This window comes from Odontesthes bonariensis, chromosome 18 (genome assembly GCF_027942865.1).
Source record: "Odontesthes bonariensis isolate fOdoBon6 chromosome 18, fOdoBon6.hap1, whole genome shotgun sequence".
Classification (NCBI taxonomy): domain Eukaryota; kingdom Metazoa; phylum Chordata; class Actinopteri; order Atheriniformes; family Atherinopsidae; genus Odontesthes; species Odontesthes bonariensis.
Genome location: NC_134523.1, coordinates 26593570 through 26610705, shown reverse-complemented (window position 1 = coordinate 26610705; position 17136 = coordinate 26593570). Strand labels below are relative to the sequence as shown.

The 17136-nt window shown below is 41.7% G+C and overlaps 2 protein-coding genes across 4 annotated transcripts in view; one reads left to right on the top strand and one right to left on the bottom strand.

The window, feature by feature from the left end:
• The window catches only part of rpl11 (ribosomal protein L11), a 33848-nt gene extending 24262 nt beyond the window's left edge, over positions 1-9586 (top strand). The window contains exons 1-6 of one of the 3 annotated variants that reach the window (XM_075449954.1): positions 5059-5129; positions 5819-5969; positions 6706-6812; positions 7954-8085; positions 8355-8465; positions 9499-9586. In XM_075449954.1, coding sequence (XP_075306069.1) covers positions 5124-5129; positions 5819-5969; positions 6706-6812; positions 7954-8085; positions 8355-8465; positions 9499-9528 — 537 coding nt within the window. In that variant the 5' untranslated portion in view covers positions 5059-5123 and the 3' untranslated portion in view covers positions 9529-9586. Of the gene's footprint in view, positions 1-5058; positions 5130-5700; positions 5737-5818; positions 5970-6705; positions 6813-7953; positions 8086-8354; positions 8466-9498 lie in introns of those variants that run through there. The other 2 variants (XM_075449953.1, XM_075449952.1) reach the window with 2 other exon arrangements.
• Positions 9587-10633: 1047 nt separating this feature from the next.
• On the bottom strand, positions 10634-12894 carry LOC142367995 (E3 ubiquitin/ISG15 ligase TRIM25-like). Its single transcript, XM_075450032.1, has one exon. It carries the CDS (start codon positions 12575-12577, stop codon positions 11045-11047), a length of 1533 nt encoding a protein of 510 aa, XP_075306147.1. The 5' UTR covers positions 12578-12894; the 3' UTR covers positions 10634-11044.
• Between the last annotated feature and the right edge of the window lie 4242 nt (positions 12895-17136).

The following is a 17136-nucleotide window of genomic DNA, read 5'->3' as shown; positions in this document are numbered from 1 at the left end:
CAACATTAGATCTTAAACTTAAAGGTGATAGAGAATGGTTGAACGGGGCATTAATCCTTGTTCTGTGATGTGATATGTAGCCCAAAAAAAATTGGTTGGGTCTGTAATGGCTCAGAACCTCCCTAAAAGGCTCTCTGAAACAGCTGTTACTATGCTGGGTTTAGAATGCGTCGTTTCAGAGCTTATCTGGCAACCTCATTATGAAATGCAGGTAGGTGTTGGCGCTATTCGGTTGCCGTTGCTTGATTGGCTGCCCTTGCTCTCACAGAAAACAGAACTATAGAGTAATACACTGACTGAAAAGAAAGCTCATTCCCTTTAGATATAATAATAAAAAATAAAGAATAAAAATATGTGAATATAAAATGTACAAGGTGTGTACAACAATACACAGTATCCAATATACAGAGCAACAACAGTGCAGCTTCATTAGTGCAATTTTAATGATGGTAAAGTGACTGGGGCAGGTTATGAGGTGATTATGAAGTGTTCATAAGTCCAACTGCAAGGGGGGAAAAACTGTTTTTGTGACGGGAGGTTCTGGTCCGAATGGACCGAAGCCTCATGCAAATAGTCCATGTGCAGCGTGAGAAGGGTCAGCTGTGATCCGACCTGCTCGCCCCATAGTCCTGGAGACGTGCAGGTCATGGATAGATGGGAGGCTGCAGCCGATCACCTTCTCAGCGGAGCACACACCTCGCTGCAGTCTGTGTCTGTCCCTGTCGGAACTGACCATCTACTGAGCATTAAATTCCGACTGAAGCCTGCTCAGAATCGTGCAAGCTTTGTGAAACTGTACTCCGTGAAATGCGCAGCGCAAAGGAAAAGTCGGCGGTTGTATGTACTGGGGATGCTGTTATAAATAAATAAAAGCCATTGATCGCGAACATTGTAACGATCGTAGTCCGCTTTCACAGCCTTGGAAGGCACACCAATCCCTGTTTCTCGCCGAAGGGGCGTGTCTGAAACGGGGTGGCTGTGGATTTGGGTGTGGGGGGGGTGATTGTCACTTTTTCACAAAAACGGATTGGCACTTTTTCTGGGGGATATTCAAAAAAGGGGAGTACTTGAAACAGAGGTTCTGACACTTGCTGGCACTTCGTGTGTACTCCCCACAGCGGGGAGACTCAGAACTAACACCAAAAACGGGAAAAAGATGATTTTGATTCTCTATCCCCTTTAAGATATGTTCTGCTCATCGTGAATTTGTTGACATGTTTTAGCCAAGTTTGGACGAATGAAAAAAAGTTAAATATTGTGTATTAGTTTAAAAGAAACATCAAATTTAACAACTCGTAGTTAATTATGTTGATTATAAACAGGTCAGAGGTAAAGATAGAAAGGAGTTAATCACTGTTAAAGACTGTGAGGCCTTTTTATGTGTTTTTAATCATCTTTTATCAATAAAATGTGTCATATTCCTGGTTATAGACACAACTTCTATCTACTTATTTTAGTTCTACTAAAATATAGTCAGTACTGAACATTTAATCCAGAATTTAATCTAGAAGTGAGTTGTTTGTACTCAACAAGATTTAACTTTTATAACAGTCATGTTTCTTCGCTTCTTTTGTTGAACAAGACTCTGGGAACCACAAGTAAACCTGCAGTCTGAGAGCAAAGTGCTCTGTTGGGAAAATATCCAACTGTGAGATCTTTAAGATGTGATGGAGCTCGGTCATTAAGAGCTTTATATGTGAGGAGAAGAATCTTAAATTCTATTCTGAAGTTAACAGGGAGCCAAGAAGAGAATCTAAAACTGGAGAAATATGATCTCTCCTGTTAGTTCTCATCAGAACTAATCTGGCTGCAGTATTTTGGAATAGCTGGAGGCTTTTCAGGGAATATGTGGGACAGCCCAATAATAAAGAATTACAGGAGTCCGGTCCTGAAGTAACAAATGCATGGAGCAGTTTTTCTGCATCACTCTCAGACAAGATGTTCCTGATTTTAACAATATTACGAAGGTGAAAGAAGGCAGTCCTAGAAACCTGTTTTATAAGAGAGTCAGAGGACAGATCCTGGTCAGAAATAACTCCAAGGTTCCTCACTGTAGTGCTAGAAGCCAAGGAAATACCACCTAGAGTAACTGTATAGCTAGATAGTATATCCCTGAAGTGCTCAGGACCAAAGATAGGAACTTCAGTTTTGTCTGAATTTAGCGGCAGAAAGTTCTGAGTCATCCAGGTCTTTATGTCTTTAAGATATATAAATAAAATAGATAAATGTAGTCAGGTTTCCTCCGTCTCTTTCTGACCCAACATTTTCAGTTTGGTATGATAAGGGTTTAAAACAAGTAAAAAACCTATATACATCAGGAGTATTTGATAGCTTTGCAAATTTATCTTCCAAATACAGTCTACCTAGTACGGGTTTGTTTCGTTATTTACAAATTCGGAATTTTGCCTCTAAATGTTTTCCAAATTTTCCTTCTGTACCCCCTGAACAGCCCTGGGAAAAGATGATTGCATGTAATCCACCTCAGAAATGTATGATTTCAAAGATTTATAGTCTTATTTTAGATCTAAGGGTCGATTCTAATGTCAAAATTAGAGATGCATGGGATAATGAGCTGGGAATCCAGCTGACCGAAGATCTTTGGGATGACGCCATGGACAGAATTCGATCTTCCTCGTCTTGTGCTCGTCTTAGTTTGATTCAATTCAAAGTTGTACATAGGATTCATTTCTCTAAATCTAGACATTCTCAGATTTACCCTGATGTTGTGGATATATGTGATAAATGCAAAGGCTCCCCTTGTAATCTTGGCCACATGTTCTTTCTTTGTCCCAAATTATATAATTTTTGGTCTGACTACTTCTCAATTACATCTTCTGTTCTGAAAGTAAATTTGCAACCTTGTCCTCTTGTTGCTATATTTGGTATCATCACCAGCCCTACTTTGGTGCTAAGTTCTGATCAAAGGGAAATTGTTGCTTTTACATCTGTATTGGCTAGGCGTATTTTACTGTTACACTGGAAGTCTGATAAATGTCCCTCGATATCCCTCTGGGTTAAAGACATGTTGTTCTTTTTGAAGCTTGAGAAAATCAAGTACACCCTTCGAGAGTCTACACAGAAGTTTTACCAAAAATGGCAATGTTTTCTCTCCTATTTTGCAAACTTGGAGGTTCTGCCCAACTCTGGATCCTTTCCAATTTGCATATCGGCCAAATCATCGTTCCACCGATGATGCCATCTCAACTGCCCTACACACAGCTCTCTCTCATTTAGACACTAAGGACTCTTATGTCAGAATGCTATTTATTGATTTCAGCTCGGCATTTAACACTATCATTCCCCAACAACTTATTCAGAAACTGGACAGTCTAGGGCTCAGTGCCTCAATGTGCAACTGGCTGTTAGACTTTCTGACAGGAAGACCACAGGCAGTACGGGTCGGCAGCAACTCATCCAGTACCATCGTGTTAAACACAGGGGCACCCCAAGGATGCGTGCTGAGCCCCCTTCTATTCACTCTGCTGACACATGACTGCACTCCAACAAACAGCTCCAACTTCTTCTTCAAGTTTGCGGACGATAAGACTGTGGTGGGTCTCATAAACAAAAACAACGAGACAAACTACAGGAGTGAGGTGAGCCGCCTGGTCCAGTGGTGTGGACACAACAATCTTTCTCTGAATGTGGAAAAAACAAAGGAGATGGTTGTGGACTTCAGGAAGCTGCCCTCCCAGCATGCTCCTCTAACCATCAATGGTACTGCTGTGGAGAGAGTGAGTAGCACCAGGTTCCTGGGTGTAGACATCTCGGAGGACCTGTCCTGGAGTATGAACACTGCATCACTGGCCAAGAAGGCCCACCAGCGCCTATACTTTCTTCGCAAGCTGAAAAGAGCCAGAGCTCCAACCTCCATCTTGTGCACCTTTTACAAAGGTGCCATCGAGAGCATCATGACCAGCTGCATCACAGTGTGGTACGGCAACTGGACAGCATCCTGTCGCAAGTCCCTCCAGCGCATTGTGAGAGCAGCTGAGAAGATTGTCGGCACCTCATTCCCTTCTCTTCAGGACCTTCATAACACCCGCCTCACTCGAAAAGCCCTCAGCATACCGGGCGATCTTACACACCCTCTTTACGGCTTCTTCAGCCTGCTGCCATCAGGGAGGAGACTGAGGAGCCTCCGAGCCAGAACCAGCAGACTGAGGGACAGCTTCGTTCACCAGGCAGTAAGGAGGATCAACTCCCTCCCTGCTCTGCCTTTCTAACCTCATCCTGTATATATTTGCACATAAACATATTTAATTTATTTTATTTTATTTTACTTACTTCTGCCTACGCCACTTTACTCTGATGTCAATATCAGAGACCTTGTATATATATATATCCACATTGTGCTGTCACTCTGATTACCGGTCACCATAGTTTAGTTTATTGTATTAAAGTGTTTACTTAAGTTAAATGCAACCGCTGCGCTGAACTATTGAGCTGGAGAGAAACGTCATTTCAAGCCTGTGTATGTCCTGTACGTATACAGATCTGACAAATAAAGCTGACTTTGACTTTGACTTTGAACTGAAGGTGCCTGTCGCTGTATTTGGGTTTGAGTATCAATATGGGTAGCCATATCTGAAGAATTATATATTTATTTATTTTCTTTTCCATTAGGTCGACTTTGAGCTGGGATGGAAAGGGGGGGGGGGGGGGGGGGGGGGTGTTCTCTTTATATTGTTATATTGTTTCATTTTCCTTTTCTGTTGGGGGAAAATATAAAAAGAGGGCTGAAACTGTTGGATTGTAATTTTCATTTTTGGGCAATGTTTTATATATTAATATTACATATTTAGTTTTTTCTTTTCCCTTCTTCAGCTCTAAAAAAAAAAGAAAAAAAAAAGATAAATGTAGTCAAACTAATCAGTTATTTATAAAGATTTAAATAAGTTTGGCTTCAGCAAAATTATTTATTGGAGGATAAGAATATATAATACATCACAAATGAATGGGGTCGTTAATTTTTTAATGTAAATTATCTTTATATTTTGCGTTTAGTGCATCAAGCGGAACCTTTGTATTTCCCCCACTGCCTACCCGGCTCTATTTAAAAAGAACACGCAACTATAAAAGCCTTCCACCGGAAGCGTAACGTCCTCTTCAAGTGATCCAACATGGCGGTGAGTAGCGTACCACATCGTACGATGGCGATCAAACACGAAGTTACAGTTGAAATCTGTAATCATCGGTTCTGTGGAGTCCCTCTAACGGCTGTTTGGTGTTCGGAGAGTCAGAGAATATGATGAACAATCAACAAAGAGTCATATTTGTTCAATAAACGTGATAAAATAATGTTAAAACGGGAAAGCGAGTGATGCTAACAAGCTAACCGCTCGGAAATACTCTTCACCCACATAGTAGTTGTCTTTAAATGGAATGCTGGAGACATTTTAAAATACTAAGACCACACAGAATCCTTATCTTATTTATCTTGTTTATTCTTGGTTGTTTAAAGAGTTGTGAGATTTGTATTCAACCTCCGGGCACGTATGTGATGTGGCGGTGCTAATGGTTGAAGCCGTGGGGATATGTACGGACATGTCCTCCGGACGGCGAGTGCTGCTGTCTGACTGCCGGAGAGATTGTTGTCAGGACTCAGAGAACCAGAGAGAGTTTTAACCGTGAATGTCACGCTTGAAACTCGGATTATTAAGTCCATCTACTAACCTGTAATCAGGTTAGCAGCGAACTTTAGCTAAAGTCAACATGGCAGCAGGCGCTAACAAGGTGTGAACGTTTTACAGCTGGCAGTTGTTTCTGAGGTTTCACCGGTCTCCTGCTAACTGACCTAACTTTTTTTGTTCCACAGGACCAGGGTGAGAAGAAGGAGAACCCCATGAGAGAGCTCCGCATCCGCAAGCTCTGCCTGAACATCTGTGTGGGTGAAAGTGGTGACAGACTGACCAGAGCCGCCAAGGTGCTGGAGCAGCTCACCGGCCAGACTCCCGTCTTCTCCAAGGGTCAGTGTCTGTTGCTGTACTACAGGCGGGAGGTTAAAGGGATAGTTCGCCTCTTTTGACATGAAGCTGTATGACATCCCATATTAGCAACATCGTTTGTGAACATTTTCTTACCCCCCGCTGTGTCCTGTGAGCTGAGTACCAGGTGAGTTTTGGCGTCCACGAAGGTAGTCCGGCTAGTTGGCTGGGGTTTAAAAAATAAAGTGTTTTGCTTCTCAAAACAATATGCGTGTTCAAAAGAGTCATACATTTGCATCACAAAATCATTCTCGATGGAAAAAGTCAGACCTCACATCGCTTGGCACTATTTTTGCCTGCATTGATATCAATGCGTCCAATGTAAACTGTGCAGACCGAGCAGTAAACACCGTAACAGGTGCAGCTGTCGCTAGGTGGCTTGACGCATTGATATCAAGGGAGGCAAAAATAGCGCCAAGCGATGTGAGGTCTGACTTTTTCATCGACAACGATTTTGTGATGCAAATGTATTACTCTTTTGAACGCATATTGTTTTGAGAAACAAGACGCTTTATTTTTCTAGCCCCAGCTAACTAGCCAGACTACCTTCGTCAACACCAAAACGAGGCTGGAACTCTGCTCACAGGACGCAGCAGGGGGTAAGAAAATGTTCAGAAATGATGTTGCTAATATGGGATGTCATGCAGCTTCATGTCAAGAGGCGAACTATACCTTTAAAGAGCTGGGTTTCAGACTTGTTTTTGTGTCTTATTTGCAGCCCGCTACACCGTGAGATCCTTCGGTATTCGCAGAAATGAAAAGATTGCTGTCCACTGCACCGTCCGTGGAGCCAAAGCAGAGGAGATCCTGGAGAAGGGGCTCAAGGTGAGCCACCGGTGTCCTTGCTGACTTGTTTTACTTCCTCCAAACCCCTGAAAACTCGCCACGTGTTCTTATTACGGGCCAAGTCGTTTTCTCCAGCTTTAAAGCGACATTAGAGAAGTTTGTGAAGTACACAGATTACCCTGACTCTGCCCTAAAGCGTCTCGGGAGCTGCGATGCTGCAGGTTTGCTGGTAACACGGCAACAGCTTCATGTGTGCAGCGCTCAGAGAGATTTGTTGTACATGTTAAGCTGCAGTTGATTTAATTTCTGAACCAGTTGGAATTCTCAGTTCTCTTTGGGAGGTGCAGATTGTGTTTTTATAGCATCTTGTTAATGCATACGTTGCATTTTTAGCTTATTTATAAATTAAACGTGCAGAATAAAGAGCATTTAAATTAAAAAAAGGGAGAAAGTTTAAGCTTGGTTTGGAGTTTTCAAGGGAAAAGTTGTGTTAACGGTCGTGATTTAAGTTTCGCTGAAGAAAATGGCTGTGTTTGAAACCGCCTACTACATACTTGCATACTGCATACTCTTTCGATCAGACAGTATGCAGAGCGTTTACCCACAATGCATTTCGCTCCTGCCCGAGCCGAAATCAGCCGGCCTGAAGCTGATTTCGCTTAAGCTCTAAACTCTGTAAACTTTAGCAACATTTGAAACATTTTCAGGCGAGAAAGTAGTCGTTTAGATCTCCAATGTTTTGAAAACCTGACAAAATACCGGCTATTTACAATTTTGTTCCCACGAATTCGGCGCTACTAAAGCTAGCCGCAGTGAGCAACGCACTTCCGGTTATTTTCATAAAATACCCGTTCCCTTTTATCATAGGGAAAGCCATTACCATACAATTGGTGCTTTTGTTTTGAAAACAGGAAGTGAACCTACCCTCGTTGTAGCTAGCTTGAAACTGCCGTTTTGACAGGAAATGACGATCGGCCACGTTACGTTGCATCTTGGGTAGTTTGAGTAGTAACCTCATGATGCATACCCAACATTTCGGAGAATCTAGAATGCATCCGGGAACTTAAAAAAAAGTTAAAGTTAGTAGGAGAAGTTGGCGGTTTTGAACACAGCCAATGTTTTGAGTAAAGAAAAGCACATGAAGAGGTTTTTTTTCTTTTTTTTCTGCTGCTGCATTCAGGTGCGTGAGTACGAGTTGAGAAAGAACAACTTCTCCGACACCGGAAACTTCGGCTTCGGCATCCAGGAGCACATCGATCTGGGCATCAAGTATGACCCCAGCATCGGCATCTACGGCCTGGACTTCTACGTGGTGAGTGGCTCGTTTGAGGCGCCCGGCGGTGGTTCTGTGTAGATAAAAGCAGAATTATGCTTTCATTTCATAAAAAAGTGTTTTTTATTATTATTATTATCAGCTGGTTTTATTACATTTGACAAAGTGACTGTTTAACTTGCTTTATGAGCCAGTCCGGTTTATCATTTTTACACCATTTTATGTGGTTTTCTGCTGATGAAACGGTTTGAGTCAGTTGTGATGAAACGCTCTGCCTGAATCCGTCCTCTTTCCTCCTTCCTGCTCAGGTTCTGGGCAGACCCGGCTTCAGCATCGCCGACAAGAAGCGGAAAACAGGCCGCATCGGTTTCAGGCACCGCATCCGCAAAGAGGAGGCGATGCGCTGGTTCCAGCAGAAAGTGAGTATTAGGATCCAGGAAGGCTTTAGTGACACCAGGGACCTTTTCCAGGAGGCCCGTTCCTCAGGGACGGATGATTTAATATCTCATAAAATCAGGATAAAATTATAAAATCAGCCATTATTACAAGGCTGAATAAATAAGTTTATATGATAATAAAATAATCGTATATAAATGTTAAAAAAAATGACGTTCTGCTTTGATTTATTTGCCAGTTATTTACTTCGTCTCTGTTTTCAGTTTAATTACCTTATTTAGATGGAGTATATTTAATCTGTTTTTGTTATTTCCATTTTTCTTGATGTCATATTCAAACTTATTTATTTTGATTTCATCATACATGTTTTTAATTTCATCTTTATTTATTTAGATGTATTTACTTCTATTATTTCTGTGTTTATTTGTTTTTGCATTTCTGCTTTATTCTCTTGAAAAATAAATAAATGGACAAATGAGATGTGAAATAAATACAGAAGTACCAAATAAACAAAGAGAAAATAAATTAATTCCAAATAAAATAGAAAACTGAGCGATGAAGTAATTAAAACATTAACACAAACTTAAATGAATGCAGTTTAAAATTAAAGCGGAGAAATCTTTTTCACCTTATGTTTGGTTATTCTTTTAACATTTATCATCATCATGAAGTTATTTATTTAATCTTTTTTTAGATGATTGCATTTATTTTGGGTTATGGCAGTGTCAGTCTAGCCTGGAACGAACAAAGTCCCGGGACCTTAAGTTTTCCAGGTTTTGTTAAAAGATGGATGCAGAACATTTTTAGAGACGAGGGTGGAACAAAACCACGTTGAAGATGAGACTTTGTCAGTTTAATTTTCTGCTTTTCAACTTGAAATCGATGCCTCTGAAGTTTGTTTTTGAAATAAAAAGTGTATCAAATCTGACAACAAAAGTTTAATAATTGAACTTTTTTTTTTTTTTGATTTTTATATTTGAACTGTCAGAAACTGTTAAAGTTTGAATTGAATCCCGTTTTTAACCTGAACTTCCTCCTCCTTGTCTTCTCTTTCAGTACGACGGTATCATCCTCCCCGGCAAGTAAAGGACCTCCTCCTGATCTCGTTTGTAATCAAAGAAATAAAAGAAAAGAAAAAAAAAAGTCTTGTTTCATTTTGTGTTTGTTTATTTTAATGTAAACTGAAAATTAGATAATTTGTTTAGCTCTAACACTAAAGAGACTCGACCTGAAAACGGTTTGTAACAAATTTGGTTAAAAAAAATACGTCTTTGGAGCAGTTTAATGTTGATTTACAAGATAAAAACTTCTTTTTTTTTTTTTTTTTTTTTTTTTAAAGCTCTAAAGGAGCTCAGAATCTGTTACTTTGGGTAGAAATTAATTTAAATCCAACATGAGGAATTATATGGTTATATTACAGACTTAAGGTTTGTACAGTGGCCTGATTAACGTATCCGTGCAGTCGTGTCACTTTAAAACGACACATTTTAGTCTGAATTTGAACAATTTAGATGAAAAATTTTCAGAAGAAGCTGTCAAATGGCGAAAAACTGACGCATCTGTGGTTTAAGCTTAAGTTAAAGTACTTTTTCCTGGGAATGTCTAAACTTTTTCATTGATTTTTTTTTAAAAGAGTTTGATCTCATCATTTAATGAGACTTTAGTAAAAGGTCTGAGTTGTTCCTCTGGCTGAAAAACGAGTTCAGATCCACTCGTTTCACTGCTTATCTGGTTTCTGCTTCTATGATTTGATCATTTAAGGGTAAGTAGTTGAATACAAAATGAGTTGCATATTTGTGCATGAATATGAAATAAAAAGCAGATTTTTCTAATGCAGCCCACTTAAAGGTAAACATCCCTAAAACTAAAAGCTGAACTATGTTGTAATAAATCACCTTTAAATTGTTCATTCTGCAAATAAACAAGTTGGTTTCTCATGAAAAGGTTTAATTTCCATTTAAATAGTTTTAAACTCACCAAACTTAAAGATCTTTCGTTGGAGCTTCGTTGACCGATTTCATTTTGTGCCTAAATCTTGAGCTGAATCTCAACTTTCTACCACAAGAGGGCAGCATTGTTACAAAATTATCTGAACTGACTCGCATGGAGCAGGAGTTTGTTCAGTTCTGAGCAGCTTTAAAGTGAATATCTGCTCTGAGCTCAAATAATTCAAAGAAAACCGGACTCGTTTCTCTGTGATGAAGCTGTTTTATTGAAGGAAGTCAAAAGGACAAATATTTCCTGCTCTGAACATGAACTCTGGACTTTGTGCTGTTACAGGAAAACTGCCTCAGTTAGACCCTCATATCAGTTAGACATTTTCTCCATCAGATTTCACAGAAACTCTGAAATGAAGCCAAAAGAAAACACTTTGTTCCTTCCTTCAGAGTCGTGTTTGCTGTGGAAATCTTCACTGGTTCTCACATCTCTGATTCCTTCTGCTCCTGGAAATGACAGTTTCTGAACACCTCAGAACAGACTTCCTCATCTGTTGGTCGGTTCAGAAAACAGCAACAACATTTGATCAGGAAAAAGCAGCAAATAAACAGCAGAACAGCAGAGACATCACAGCAACAAGCTGACTAAATACATTTATTTCACTTTAAACAAACTCTGCTGTGTCTCCAGAATAATAAAGCTTGATCCCAGCATGGAGCGGCTGAGTGAATGTGGTCTGGACTCTGTGGAGGAGAGTCATGGTTCCAGAGACGCTGTAGAAGGACAGAATACCTGCTCTGTGATCCAGGTACACTCCGACTCTGGAGGCCCGAGGACCTGAGATGGAGGTTTCCATGCTGTTGTACCTAAATGTAGAACTGTTTGGTTCACAATCTAATGACCAAGATTTGTTATTAAATCCAAATAAACATTCAATCCCACCTCCTGCTTTCCTGATGTTCTTGTATGCGACTGCTACACCAACTCCTCCCCCTCCCATCTCCACCTCCCAGTAACAACGTCCAGTCAGACTCTCTCTGCTCAGGACCTGAGGCCATCCAGTGAATCTGTCTGGATGATCAGAATAAGACTGATATTGATCCATTGATGTCACTTTTCTGTTCCCCTCTGACAGTAACAGCTCTCTGTATACTGTGTTTGGATCCAGTGTGATTTCACATGAATATCTTAAGAATCCAGCTCTGCTCGTTGGTTCTGGTTCTGGTTGTGGCAGTAAAACATCCACTTCAGTGACTCTCAGTGAGATGTTGGTCCATTCCTCTCTCAGGATGTCCTGTAGTTTATCTCTGAGCTCTGACACAGCTGCTGTCACATCCTCAAAGTGCCTCAGAGGACGGATATCGATGCTGGATGAGTGTGGAGACTCACTGAGTGCTGACACTGAGGGGCAGCTGTGCAGAAACTGGCTGTGATCCTCTGTGTGTGAGAGCTGCTTCAGCTCAGCATCTTTCCTCTTCAGCTCAGTGATCTCCTGCTCCAGCTTCTCCTGAAGCTCTTTGACTCGACTCCCTTCAGCTTCCTGCTGGGATCTGATCTGCTGCTTCACATCAGAGCTTCTTTTCTGGAGGAGACGGATCAGCTTGGTGAAGATGTTCTGGCTGTGCTCCACTGTTTTATCAGCAGACCGATGGATGGCCTCCAGCTGCTGCTGAAGCAGCTTCACATCTTTCTCTGCGTCCTGGATTCTCTGCTGGATCTGCTGCCGACTCCCCTCCAGATCAGAGCAGATGTTCTCCTGGAGCTTCTTGGAGGGCTTCACCAGCTTGTGTTTCCTGAATGGAGCTGAATCATAATGAGGCTGAAGGTGTTTCTCACAGAAAGAGGCCAGACAGATTAAACAGGACTTGGTGGCTTTCAGTTTTCTCCCAGAGCAGACATCACAGGCCACATCTTCAGGTCCAGCATAGCAGTGATCAGCAGGAGGTCCAGTCTTCTTCAGCTGCTCCACTAAATCAGCTAACATGGTGTTTTTCCCCAGGACAGGCCTCGGTTTGAAAGTTTTCCTGCACTGAGGGCAGCTGTGGATTCCCCTCTGCTCCTCTCCATCCCAGTGGGCTTTAATACAGCTCCTGCAGTAGCTGTGTCCACAGGGAATAGTCACCGGATCCTTCAGCAGATCCAGGCAGATCGAACAGGAGAAGCTTTCTCTGTCCAGCTGAACTCCTTTCTGCGCCATTTCTCCTCTCAGATCAGCGACTCCGTGAGTTTCACTTCCTGAAAGCTGAAACCAGTCTGAGCTCTGTGGCCGTATTCACAAAGCTTTTTTTTGTTATCTTACCGCCAGCAGCGCTTCTAACTCGCGCTAAAACATTTTACGTAAGAGTTTTTTCCATAAAAGTAATTCACAAAGCCGCTGAGAGGATAAATTAGTGATGTTACCTCCAACACAGAAGCTCCGAAGCACGCTTCAAACTCGACAGGGTGGGCCATAGACATAATATAGTCTATGGGGTGGGCCTCCGGCTTGTATCCCTTTTCCAACCCAGTTTAGACAAAACCACGCCCACTTCCGCAGTACGGAAGCCTAGTCGGGAAGCGAGTGACTGACCTAGTACGAGAACGCGCCGCACGCTTATGCCGCGCTTATCAGTCGTTCCTAAATCGTAAATTCGCCACTTTCAAGAAGACAGATCACGATCATACATACGCAGAGCTTCTTTGGTACGTTAGCATGTTATGTGAATTAATGCCAGCACCCAACAGTCTAGCTAATCATCTAACGTTATCTCACGTGTTAAAATTGGCTTTGTTCTTAGACATTATGAATGAAAATAAGTCTCAGTACTTTTCCATTATGACCTAAAGTGATCCAGGAGTAGAAAGACAAAACAATTAGGAAAGCCTGGGAAAGCAAGGGCAGATTCACATACACACATTGTTTTGGGCTGATCCAGAGAATATGACGAAGCATGTTGAACCTACTCATGTCCAATCATACTCGGTCGAGTCTGAGTCCAACCTATGAGGCTATAAATACAAATGATACCCGGAAATCGGGGCGCAGTCTGACAGACTTCCTGCGGGAACTCTTTCCCACTGAGCCCAGCGCTGATATGCTTTGACGTGTGACTACAAATAAAGACTTCATTTTCACTTGAATTACTCCGGTCCGTTCTTGAGCTTCCAACTAAAAGAACCGTATCTAACACACGCTTTACTGACGCCGCCTTCATACATATTTTTGGGGTCAGCTCTATGTTCCCACGACCCATTGGTCCCACATCGCTAAGACTTTTTTATTCATTTTTAGGCCCATTGGTCTCACATCATAAAGACTTTTAACATTATTTTTTAGGCCCTTTGGTCTAAAATTTAGAATTTTAATGAAAGTTTTCACTAATCTTTATTATCACTTAGCACAGTGAGGGAGGCCCATACAGAATTTGTATGTGGGGTCTGCATGGGAATGTTCCTCAACTACATGAGGAACACATATATCCAATAAATAAATTTTATTTTATGGCAGCTTACCACCGGGTCATGAATGACACTCGTCAAGTGCGCCACCCCTGACTGTGATGATATTTTATAGGCCACTTTTTATTGTGTAAAGCCAATTTAGCCATGAAATACATATTATTATTGTTATTATTAGTAGTAGCAGTAGTATTAGTAGTACCAGTCCAGTTGTAGGTGTTTTTCTACTTTTGGAAATGAAGCTAAAAAAACAGCTGAGGAAATAATAAAAAAAAAACAAATAAAAAAAAGGTTAGCATGTGCAGGCCAAATGTCTTAACACCTTTTTCGCTATTAGTTTACTCAGAAATGTGAGAACATGGAGTTGTGAGACATAGGGCCTAAGCTGTTGGACCATTGGGCTGTGGGACCATTGGGCTGTGGGACCATTGGGCCGTGGGACCAATGGGCCTAAAAAATAAAAAAAAGTCTTAGTGACGTGGGACCATTGGGCCGTGGGACCAATGGGCCGTGGGAACATAGACACGCTCCCATATTTTTTACAGCTTGCCTGAAATCCCCTGCGGTACTAGCAAGTAAGTTATTATCATGTTAGTTTGGTGTTGTTCATAGATAATTAATTACTGTAGCTAAGTTAGGCATGCTGTTTTGTGATGGTTTTGTAAATGTCTTTTACTTTTTCAGACTTAGTGTTTGTGTGTGCTTGGGACCTGAAGAAAACTTGGAGGAGTATCCACAGCTGAAGGTGTCTTGACAGTATATGTCACTCGGTAACTGTTACTATGAGGAATATTACAGCATAGACATAGTTGTATTAACTTGCAGTATTCAGATTATTTTGAAGGAGCACGGTATAGTAGTTGAGTAGCATTACAGTATCAATGTCTTGAATGACCTATCTATTAGATATCTGTGAAGGTCAGCAAAAGTATTCCCTATGTGTGTGGATTTTAATTATTAGTTGTTTGTTTCCTACTTCTAGGGCTGGCTACCAAACCAATTTAGGTGCCATGTCTGCCATTACAATGAGGTGCCATCGGCTGGAGACTACACCAGCTTTGATGCCAAAGTCTGCGTGGATCTCGCCACCGTGGATCAAGCAAAGCAGTGGATCCAGTTTTTGAAGGGGTCATCGGGAGTGACATGGAGGGTGGATGTCACCCGAACGAGACGGGGGCACTGTGTGCTATTCAAGGTAAAAGTTGTGCTGTCGACATTTCCTAAAGCAATTTATCCGTGTCTTATTCCTTGCTGTAAATTCACTATATTTTGGTCAGTCAAGTTACAAATGCCAGCATAAGGTCAATGTCAAGGCCGTAAGCAGCAGCAGCAGCAGCAGGGATTTAAAAAACACCTGCTGTCCAGCAAAACTATTTGTAACTCTGAAGAACTCTGGTGGGGGAAACAAACAAGTGAGTTTATTGATCCACTGTCATTGTTTTAGACATAATAGTGATATTGAGATATTGATATATGTTATAGGACTAAGGACCCAAATAGGTTCCCATTCGAAGTACGGATAGAAAACAGGCATAATCACCACCTGTTTGTTGCCGATGCTATCCGCTACTGGGATGTTGGGGAAAAGGCCAAAGAGGTTCTCATTGGTCTGTTTGAGATCGGTCACACCCCCACATCTGCTCTGGTGGTGCTAAAACATGACCTCCAAGTGGAGTAAGGTCAGCAGTTTGTATATGCCTCTGCCAACAGGGAGATTTGCCCTGACCTGCGCTATGTGCAAAGGTGGGCATCACACTGGAAAACATGGTCTCCCACTATTTTCTATAGAAATACAATTCAGTGGTAACATTCAGTGAATGTATTTACAATTTTCCACAGTATGAAAGTAACACCCCCAACAACTAAATTTTTGTATTTCCTAGACTGTTCCATAAGGTGTGTAGGGAGGAATATGGAACGCAGAGTGGTCCAAGCATGTTGACAGGCGATGTCTCTCTTGTGGAGGATATGATGGAGGATATGAAAGGACGTTGCCAGGATCCCCTCTTCACTGCTGGGCTAGTGGCAATGGCTAAGCAATACGCCCTCATGAAGACCAACCCCTCCAAACTATTGTCAGCTATCCACACCTTCGGGAAGTCAGGGAGCCTGACCAGCAAAAGGGCTACATCATTAAGGCGGGCTGCCAGACGTCAAGGCCCAATGATTGGCTGCCAGCCCACTTCTGTGGCACGCAGGAAGGCAGGCAGTGGCTCAAAGAGGTGTCTTTCAGCTGGGCGGCCTGTGAAACATCACAGTTTGAGTTCATCAGTGGCTTTGAACACCTCCCATGCCAAAAAACACTGAAGAACTCTACCCCCCACTCAACCCTCTCCTCGGAGGCTGGACGTTGGCTTTGACGCCCCAAATGTTCTGCGTATGATGTTATTGTAATTCCATTAAAGCAAAATATTCTGGATGTCTGCACCATCATCGTTTCTCGCGTCCAACTGGCCAAGCATGTCTCCAGATCCAGCATCTGTGGGGCATCCTGAAAAGGATGGTGGAGGAGCGCAAAGTGTGTACTTACTTATGTTGCCAGTGGCTTAGGTATTAATGGCTGTGTGCTGAATTATTTTGAGGAGACAGCAAATTTACACTGTTACACTGTTATACAAGCTGCACAGTCCCTACTTTACATTGTAGCAAAGTGTAATTTCTTAAGGATTGTCCCCTGAAAAGACAGATTCAATTTTGTTAAAAAAATGTCGACGTTGGACTTACTTCTGTGATATACTGTACTTCTTGTCTGTTTCGTTTAAATCCTTTAATGCTTGCCTTTAATATCTTTTAATTGCCTACCAAAACGAATTCAAGAATATAAAAAAATATGATGGGAGATAATCGCGTCTTAGAATCTTTAACAGAGAGTGGCGTAGTACTCAAACTACGCTGTCTGTCATGACAATTTATTAACATAACTAAAATATTCGGGTAGGATAGGAGAAAATCGCGTCTTAGAATCTTTAACAGAGAGTGGCGTAGTACTCAAACTACGCTGTCTGTCATGACAATTTATTAACATTACTAAAATATTCGGGTAGGATAGGAGATAATCGCTAGAATATTTAACAGAAAGTGACCAGTCAAGCACGCGAAACAACACTGTCATGACAATAAATCAACATTACCAAACTGACTGCTTTTACACAGTAAAGTTACGATGGCGGGCGAGCAATGATAGCGTATGGGTAGCTGCTGCTTCGTGTCGGCATACGCGGCTTCCGTACTAGCAAAGGGGGCGTGGTTTTGTCTAAACTGGGTTGGACCAGAGCCCGTCAGAGAGATATAGGAATACTTTATGTCAAAAAAGAGTGA